The following is a 10,442-nucleotide window of genomic DNA, read 5'->3' as shown; positions in this document are numbered from 1 at the left end:
TCTTTTTACAGCTGTGCTTGCTGCTGACATTACACAGGTTTTAGTCATTGACAACAGCAATGGCAAAGGTGACTTGAACAAGACTAAAGTTGAGTGGCCACTGCAACCCTTAGAGGCAAAGAACTCTCCTGTAATTAAGAATTTTAACAGAAGTGATACACGTGGTAGGTATACAAGGATATGAAATATTTTTGGGGTGTTGCATATTCAGAAATCATGCATTTTACCATCTTAATAGCAAACATAAACTGTTTATAATACATCACAGAAAGATAGAGTTAAAAATCAAAATCCCCTCAATACATCAGACTGCAGATTGCTGCTAAATGATTTTGCAAGGGGAAAGAGCCCTTAGCAATCAGAGTGGTCAGGCTTAAGTAGAATTCATGTCACTTTTGAGATAGAACAAAATCACTCAAAATCTTAGTGATCAATGGAAAGCAAGACGATAAGAATGACAGCTTATGCAAACTTGCCATAGCCATGTGATGCTGAATTTTATTCCTGCATTTGACTGGCAGTCATTGCATTAAGACCAAGCTTTGAGCATTAATGAAGTATTGACGTGACTTCAGCAGGTGCTTTCCTCAGAATATTTGTGCCTGCCATCAGTACAACAGGACCCTGAGCACTGCAGCACCCTCTAAGAGGTGTGTATGTTTGCACATTGCTTATGTTGACCCACTTCTAATCAGTATTTCAGTTTTGTACTGAAGTTGTTTGTTTTTTTTCAGTTTTGTACTGAAGTTTTTGTACAGATACTATACAGATATACAAAGGTTTTTCTACTTTTGTATATCTGTACTAGGCCATCGAACAGCTAACCAGAACACACCTCAAAGAGGTGATCTGTCATAATGTCATAGGCAAGGTGCAAGGATAATGCTGAAATACTTGAGAGTCATGATAGAGACCTCACTGGAGGCAATTAAAAAAGATCTACAACCATCATTTAGATTTTATTCATCATCTGTTCTCTGTCGACACTATTAAACACTTCACAGGGAGTTCATTATTCAGTGACATCATAAGTGATAAAATACTATATAGTACCAGAGTATTTAATTTTTCATATATTTCTAAGATAATTAAAATAGTCTCTTGTCATACAAGGTTCAACACATTAAGGATGATTTCTAGATCAGAAATATATGCACTTGACTGTGAATTTTTAAAAGTAAGGTATATGTACTGTAAGGTTTGATGATTACTTTCCAATGATAGAAGACCAAAAGGACATCAGAATAATACCATTTCTTACTCAGATAATCTCTCACTTATGCTGAAAATTACAGTTTCTATATTATCTTTGAAAAATGCCAAAGAACTTTGAGTAATAAACTTGAAAACATGCAATTAGAGGACTAATAAATCTTACTTTAATGAGAAACAGCTGTTCTGTTACGCTGTGCCTACAGGACATTCTCATGTTTGGCACAAGGTTTGGGAACATTCTGCATTAATTATTCTTCAAAAGAATAAAAGCAGTTATAAAACTTTAGCCAGGCTTAAGACAGTCACACTTATTTTTATATATGCCTTTCATTTGAGAAATTATAAATAAATGTCCTTGAACTTCCTTTTTTCCTAGGTCATGTAGCGCCTCTGTCCCATGTTACTACCTGTGCCAACAGGCCGTGTTTTCCTGGAGCGTTGTGTTTTGATCGGAAACCCCCTTACATTGGATATGTCTGCGGCCGATGTCCACCAGGGTTTTTTGGAAATGGTCGAATCTGTAGCAAGGTCCCCAGACCAGGTACTTACTCATTTTTGGATTTTTTTTTTTTAAGTTTTGCAGACAAAGGCAGTAAGCAAATATGAATTAGTATGGCATTACACTACAATGTGCTTTATAGTCAAACCCCGAAGCCTTTTTTCTGACTGTGAACACTCTTACCTGACAAGAAGCTAGCAGGACTTATTTCAGGAATCTCTGTCTCTCAGGAATGAGATTCACCTTCTCATTTGCCACTAGGGAGAAGTCTTCACAACGGGACTTGCTAGATGGTATGAATCACCACATCTGTGTTTCTGCCACAGCACTGGCATATGATTTCAAAACATGTTTCCTCCTCAGTAAGATGGGAACATGACACATGACAGTACCACTCTGTTTTCCTTGTTTCCTAATTCTTTTGCTGCAAGGCATCTGTTCTCCAAGGTGACCTGTGAAGATGATGATAAACAAAGTGCCATGTACGAACAACTCTACCAACAACTGAACACAACAGATAATTAAAACATTTCAATAGTATCCTTCGTAGACTGAGCAGCATTCTTCCTTTGGGAGTTCTGAAACTCAGACGGTCCCATTAATCTCTGAGGACTGATCATTAGAAGAGGTCTTCTGCTGTGATAAAAGAAAAGCTGGGTCCTGACCTCAGGCAGAAAATGGCAATAGCATAGCAACCTCTCATCAGTCATCCAATCTTGCATTCTCTCAGCGAAATTCTCATAATTCAATGCATAGTTCTCTAGGGACAGTCTGGATGGTTGTCCCCTTTTCACTGCACAGAGCGATTTGCCAAGAGAACTGATGTTTACTCCTTAATAAAAGTAGTTATTAGGTCAGGTTCCCTGGTTTCCCTCTAAATCTTTTTCTTAAGCATTCAAGACAGACTCACTGGAAACACATCAAATTGTTCCCCAGCTTCCTACACTGACGAACCTACCTTCATTACCCATTCTGTATCCAAATCAATGGCTGTTGCCTTGACGTTATATTTTAATGCACACTATTAAAGCGGAACTGATTTCACTGTTTAGAGTAGGTATCATCCAGACTTTTTGAACTACAAATTGATTTGAGCTAGTTCTCAAAATCTAAAGGTCAAAAAAATAAAACTAACAATTTTCTTCCTCTGACTAGCAATGAGTATGTACAATGTATTAGTTTGTCAGAGTCACAAAGTCAGCTATTGACTGTTCTACAACTTGGTAAGCTGTAAAAGCAGTTGAGCAAAAAAATATAAATCACTGTGCATATAAATAAACGAACATTTCTGTTATTGCCCAAAGCTGCACCTTGTCATTAATGGGATAATAGGATATGCATTGTATACCCAAAGGTCATTTAAATGTTGTTGAGTAGAACAGATATTCTACAGATATAGATATTGGTATAGTAAATCAGAGACACACGGTACTTATATAAACATTAACCAATAAATTTGTGTATGTTCTAAAAAGGAAGCACAGACAGTAGTTGCCATTTACTATGATTTATACCTGTTATATACAGCTCCAGGCAAGACTTAAGAAATACCCAAAGTATGATGATCTGAAACGAATACACACTTCTTTCAAAAGGGAGCTGGATATCAGAGGCTGGGAAGTTGTTCCTCTTTTTCCTCCTGAATATGTAAACTGAATCAAGGACTTCATGCTACATATACAGCCATGCAACCTGGGGAGGGGATGAAAAGGATTTTTTTGTTCCATAAGAGCCTTATATTCACTCAGGTGAATTATGTCATAATATAAGCAATGAGAATCTTTACCTCTCTTCTCAGTTTTAGAAACAGTTTTCATTTGTCAGGACTTCAGGAACTGTAATTGACTTATTTTCTATCTTTCTTGCCTTATGCAAGATGTCTGTATGGGCAAGATCAGCCTTTAAAATAATCATGTGCCTCAAGGTTAAATGAGAATAGTCATTCATTTTCATATTTAGAAACAAAAGTAATTGCTGCAGCTGTATGAGAGTCCTAATTTATAACCAAAATGATCGGTTTAACTCTCTTTCACGTGTGCTTTGCTAGTTCAAGCAGAAATATTGATGATTAAAAGATATCAGACAAAAAGGAATGATCTTTCAATTAATTTTATGTACAGTTATGGATTATGAATATTGTGAAATCCTCCCTATTAGAATAATAGCCTCTCTCCCTTGTAACTTATGCTATCAGTCTTCAAACAAAACAGAACAAATCCTCTTCAGCTTGTTACAGTGCTTGTTAAGGCTTTGAGATTACATGTCATTTTTTTTCCAACTCTACTAACTTCAATGTAAAAATTCTCTTGTTAATTCCTTTTTTGTACTTTATTGGCTGTTTTTGACATGAAGTTGTACTCAGTTGTTACTATTTAATGATTAAGGTATGTGTGTTTTGATATAGAAGTCATAAAAATTACCCAACTGCCCTTTGTAGACTACAGAGGAGAAAAAAAATGCCATAAGAAAATTTTTTCCTAAGTCCCTGTTTGATGAGAATATGTACCAAAAGTCCTTGATATGTGATAGCTTTTAATCTTTTGATGTACTTGGCGTACTGCAAACTATATAAATTCCAGAAATAAGTTTCTAAGCTCCATTTGCCTGTTCTGCCAACAGTGCAGGGCCTTATTCTCTTCTCACTTACATGTTTTACCCACTTTATATCAGGAATCTGTACCAGTTTAAATCAACCAGACTTCGTTGAAATTATTTGTGAGGTACATCTGATCAGTCTTAAGGAAAAAACATCACCAGTACCAAAGCCTGTATGGAGTTTCATACACAAAGGGAAATGTCTAGTTTTAAAAATACATTCATTCTCATATATACTGTTTTGAGGTAAACCAAATAAAATAAGCATTTATCTCCCTTCAAAATCTATAAAGCAGGTAACCTACACTTAAATATATATATATCTATTAGTAACATCAACAGTTTCTTAATTTTGTGAGTAGACAATAAGGAGGAAAGTCTAAGGAATTTAAATCTGCCCAGGCTTCACTGGGCATGCTTCACATTTGTATAACATATCTGTTACCTTTTTGCTGGAAGAGCCACATCTACTAAATCAAACCATGCAGTATCACAGGTTACATTCTTGGCTTAAAGATAATGAATACGTCTTAAAGGGGGATGCTGGTGATGTGACTGCATGTTGCAATATTAGTTCTCATCAGATGCTGCTGGTATTTCTCTAGACTGGTTTCATCACTCACGGTCTCAGAGATACCCATCTGTTTTCACTTTCTTTTGCAGGTTAGAGAGGTAGGTGTCATCACAAAAGATTTATTTTTTTCCTATTAGTAAACCAGCAATTTTACTGGACAAAGCAGTGCCACATCTGTCACCAATAAAAGATTGTTCAGAGCCAGCTTGTTCTGCCTCTTCTGGTTTAGGGAACTGAAGATCAGGGGAGAGGATTATTTTATGATCTCTGTAATCGAGTTCTGCTCTTTCCGTTCTGAACTGCTAGCACTCCTGCCCTAGCAGTTAATTTGCAGTACAGTAGACATTTGGCACTTGATATACGTTTGGATTTGCCAGCTACTTGTTATGTTTATGTACTGCATTTTACACTATTCCAGTACCTGCAGCATGCTTCTGAACTCACTTTGATTTCACATCAGAGACCTCTGTGACCTTCTCATTTGCACCACTGTCAGATCAACATCAAGGTGTGGGTTTAAAAACTACATAAAATATTTTGAATTATAAGAATGGGTGTGTTTGAACACACAGTGTTCCAGAAGAGCACTAACGCCAGAAGAACATAGTATTATTAACTTTTATATTAACTTTTGACCTTGAAATTACTGCTGTTATCATTAGCACTCATCATTGATCACTGTCCACGAAGAATAAATAACTCATGAAAAACAAGACAGTGTTTCGGTCACCAACCCAAGGTTTCAGCTTTGGAGCTAACTCCAGGAGTAGGGACCTCTTGCTGCCTGGAACCAATTAAATGATTTTTCTTCAAAAAGTGACTGGTGAACATAGTGGAATCCTTTCATCAAACAGAATTGATGAATTTGCATTAAAAAGATCAAGGCCCAGATTCCAGTCTCACTTACACCAGTGCAAATCAGAAGCGATCCCATTAAATGAAGAGCACTGCCCTAACAGCGTGAGCTGAGCGTTGTTCCTGGAAGACAGGCTGAAAAATGTTGAAAAGTAGGCACATCACAGGCTGAACCTTCAGCTACAAAACCTGTATGTATTGGCAGGTATAGACAGAACACACACACTTCTCAGCACTCAGAGGATGCTTTGCGATGAGGAACCAACCAGCCCTGACACCGTTTATGCAATGAGTTACAAGGCTCACTTGAAGGCAGGAATCTTTTGATACTGCAGTCATTAGCTGCAAAGTTAACTGAGATCCTTGCAGAGAAGACATAACAGAAATACAAAATAAGTGGTAAATATTACTTTGGTCTGTCTCTGTGTGGTAATAGCTGTCAGTGGCTGATTCTTGTGGGCTTGGAAGCTGGGAAGCATTGCTTCCCAAGGCCAGTGCTTCCAGCTCCTAGCCCTGACTCAGGCCATTGAAACTCAGGCCACAACTCATCTTTGGAATTTGTGTTGGAAGTTGCTGATCCCTTTCCTAAACTATGTTTCAAAGTTTCTATTTTTTAGTATTTCAGGCCAAAATGTACATTTTTGCAACCTGACAAGTTATGTTGTGATGACATCTCCTTCAACGGGGTATGTGATGAAAAGGTAGCTGAAATGTGGTTAGAAATGACACACAAAGACATTCCATACAAATCTGGATTCATGAAAGGCATATTTTTGCAAATGGTATGCCAGTAATCTTCACAAGACCAGGATCACCCAGGCATTTTGGACATAATCTATGACCCTTCCCTGCCCTCTGAGTATGTAATTGTCTCCAAAACCCCACTCCTGTACTTGTCAGGATAGAAAGGGAATCGCAGAGCCTTTCTGATGGTTCTTGCCTCTGTAGGGATACCTAATAAAATATTAAGTATTTTCAGAAGAAAACCTCAACAGTGCCCTGCACAGTATGTGCTATGACCCAAACATAATAAATAAAGAAGGCATGGTAAGAGTAATATGTTTAGATAATTTAAAATATAAATGGTTTCCAGCTTCACTGATCCTTATACTCTGTCAATCCCGAATTTGTTAAGTGCTTCCAATCCAGATGATATATTTAGGAAATGATGTCGCTCAGCAATAGAAGCCCAATGAAGCCAAAGCCATAAAACCAGTAGGAAAGAGGACTAAGCTATATGCCATGAATAATATTTACATTCAATCAGAGCATCAAGTACAGATTACATTTCTCTCCTACCAAGAATGTGCCACTTTTTGCTTAAGCAATCACCATGCCATCATGACTTTTAAGTGATAACAACAGCTCAGTCTGCAACAAATAATCTACAGAGGATACAGGCCCAGGAGGTTTCTTTGTTTGTTTGTTTGTTGTTTTGAGTTGACAGAACAGAGAGTAAGATCATCTCCTCTTAAACTTTCCAAGCAATATTTTATCATCTAGCTCTAATAGCACATAGGTTTTAAAGTGAGCCAGCCCTATTTCCATAAATTTGATAACGTTGTTGTTTTATTAAAGGCACTTAGAAGTCTTTTGAAATTATAAGTAATTCATACTGGACCAATATCCTGGCCCCATTCAAGCAACACAAGAGTTTTGTGACTAAATGCAAAAGCAGAGCAAAAGATGGAGGAAAAGGATTCATAAACAATACAAGGCAGAGTACAGTACCATGGGTAAAAAGATGGTGTGAAATTCATAGATTCATTATTGCTCATGACAAATTTGGGATTCTCATCACCTTGCTGTTGTTGGTAAGCAGGGGCCTACAGAGGTAGGACACTCACTTCACTGAATTTATTTGCAGCAGCAGGTGATATTCACTGCCAATCCATGTGAATTTTGCCCAAATAATTGCGCATCCCATGTATAGAGCTAGTTCATTTCTGAAGGGACACAACAACAGTCTGTAGCTAAAACAACACTGTTCATCTTCTAGAATACAGGACAGAATAATCTTTCATACTGATAATTTATCACATTGAGAGTTTATCTCATATTATGACAAAAAATACAAAATACATTTGTTTGATTATTTGTTTGTTTGTCTTGTTTTCAGTTCTATAGGACACAGAGAGGTACAACTGCAAAGCAAAGAGCATCAGCAAAACTCCCTAGTTTTATAAATGGTGGAAGAGCTGACAAATCTTATATCTTACTGAAAAACAACAGCTCTCAAGAAGAGTTTCTCCATGCTAGCACATGCTGCTTACAGTATTTATAGAATGTTGTCTTAAAAATCTTAGATTTGAATTGTTATTTGGGTCACGATATTTTAAAATCTTCTTCAGCTAATGCCTCACAGAATAGATAGCCCTTAAACCTCTTTCTTTTGTTGTCCCCCACATGCCTCTGGTCAGCTCATAACTTCCTCTTTACAGGTGTCTGAATACAAAGAGGAGACCTTTCATCTTCTTGATGGCTATGTATGTCACAGTGTTAAAACCCTATGTGGCCTAGGGAGTTTGGTTAGACTAGATGCAGATTAGCAGAACTGCCAAGGGAATTCTGCAGCACACAATCTGAAAATTTATTATCAAAATTCCTTTCTTTTTGCCTTTTTAAAATATATATTAGGAAAAAAATAACACTATATGTAATTTTCAGCCAAATCAGTTATAGTTGTGGAGAACTTATAAAAGCGTGATTTCACCAAGAGTATTTATATGTGCTTTTATGGTATTAAAATAGATTCATTATTGGTCTCCAGCAAAGCATAGTTCAGATTGTTTCTTGGCTTTCATATGTAAAGTAGCTCATTTTTATGTGTTTACAGCCACAAACAATATAATTATAATTTTAGAGCATTTATTTCTCGAATCAAATAAAAAGAGAATTTCCGTAAAATATTCAAATTTAAGCTACTTTTTCTTTGAAGAAATATTACGGATTTTCTTTTGAAGAAATGTTATGAACTTTCTTTATAATCTATTACAGTTCTAAAGTGTTCTACATAGATTTTTCAGAGAACTAGGCAGGGATGCTTCATTGAAGATCTGTCTTGATTTTGTCTATTTTGTGTATATCTACCAATCTGTTCAAGACATGAGAGAGTCTGAAGGCCCACAAGGCATCATCAGATAAGAAAAGAGTTTTTATTAATTCTTCCATCTTTCTCAATGCTGAGCTGAAGTAAAATATACTGCCAATTCCTGAATAGAAAATATACTTTAGTTTTATGGAATCTATCTTAATTCTCTCTTTATAGCTGCTGAAGTAATGCAGTTGTAGACTAAAATAACTGGAGAAGGTAGAACACAAAGATGAGAGGTAAAAGCCTCTGGTCTTTCAGCCTTAGGTCTGAGAGGTGGACAAGGGATAACAAAAGAATGAGCAATAAAATGGTTATGAGGGGGTTAAGAGGGTGATCCACGGTGTTTTCTAACACAACTATTCTTCTTCGCTTCCTGTTTTGTTAGCTGGATATTCAGAGAAAAATACAGGAAGAACACTTTTAAAAACTGCAGAAGGGAATGGTTTAGAGCCAATGAATGGAAGGAGCAGTGAAGGAGACAGAGTAACAAAGGAACAGAGAGCAGCAGGTCTCCCATGCAAGGGGTGAGACAGCATGGAACATTTTGAGATTTCCCACCCCTAGGACAGAACTTTTCAATTAAGCCATGAAATAAACTGCCAGGTAGTAGGAGAGGTGTTTGAGAAAACACAGCTTGTTTGTAAAAAAAAAAATAATAATAATAATAATCTAGTTTATAATATACATATACAGTCTGAAAAAGATATTAATAAAAATATATATTTTGATAAAGACAAAAAAAAAGGAAAAAAAATCCTGTTTGGGGAGCACACTCATATTTCTGCATTCAATAATGCTCACATCATTTTTTAAAAACACAATTTCTGGTGACACTGACTTTAAAAATTCTATTGAAAATGTATAGAAAACATAACAAAAGGAAACCAAACCAAACCAAGTCAAACAAACAAGACCCACCAGCAACAAACAAAAACAATAACAGCCCCAAACCAACAGAGTTTACAAACAAAGGAACAGACTACTTTATTTTCCTCAAAGACTCACTTTTTCCATACAGCTTTGTAGTCATTGATGTCTTGCAACGTCTTGGCACTTTGCCTACATGTGATCCCTCGTCTCAGAACTGTACCAGCTACTCATCAGGTAGTTGTATCAGGTATCTTGATTGTAGTTTTAGAAGTTCTGGGTGAAATCAGAATTGTAAAAAATATTTCAAAATGGCTGAATAAGAATTTCTTTTCCTGTCCTTGCTGAAGACATTTTAAGAATTAACTTTGTCAGGGTGCACTTCAAGGAATCTGAGACTCTACCAAACTTCCCTGCAGTGTGAAGTTCTCTAAGTTCTTCTAGTCCTCTATGGCCTGTAACGTAATGTAGCCTCTGTGTTGAGGTAAGCAGAATCCCCTGAATTTACTTAAAATACAACAGTGCTAAAACAAACATTAGTTTAAAGTTCACTATTTAGGAAATTTGAATATGCATGCTTCCAAGTATATGTAAATTATAATCAATTAAATACTTACAAAGCAGCAGACACAGCCATAGGTTCATTTGCTAATATTTGTGGGTATTATTTACTCTCAAAACAGGGAGAGTCTTAAAGAAAGTTTAGTGGGTGAACTGGCTGCAGATCCCAGGTTTTCTTCACA

At 36.5% G+C, this 10,442-nt stretch overlaps 1 protein-coding gene across 2 annotated transcripts in view; it reads left to right on the top strand.

Moving 5' to 3' along the window:
• Positions 1 to 10,442, top strand: part of LOC308198226 (von Willebrand factor D and EGF domain-containing protein-like) — a 178,457-nt gene that overhangs the window by 118,390 nt on the left and 49,625 nt on the right. For both annotated transcript variants that reach the window (XM_080600292.1, XM_080600291.1), the window contains exons 19-20: positions 12 to 164; positions 1,592 to 1,756. In XM_080600292.1, coding sequence (XP_080456418.1) covers positions 12 to 164; positions 1,592 to 1,756 — 318 coding nt within the window. The remainder of the gene's footprint in view (positions 1 to 11; positions 165 to 1,591; positions 1,757 to 10,442) is intronic.

The sequence above is a fragment of the Anser brachyrhynchus genome, assembly GCF_964034855.1.
Source record: "Anser brachyrhynchus genome assembly, chromosome: 7".
In the NCBI taxonomy this organism is placed as follows: domain Eukaryota; kingdom Metazoa; phylum Chordata; class Aves; order Anseriformes; family Anatidae; genus Anser; species Anser brachyrhynchus.
Note: the sequence above shows the minus strand (reverse complement) of the source record. Positions and strands in the feature narration are given on the sequence as shown.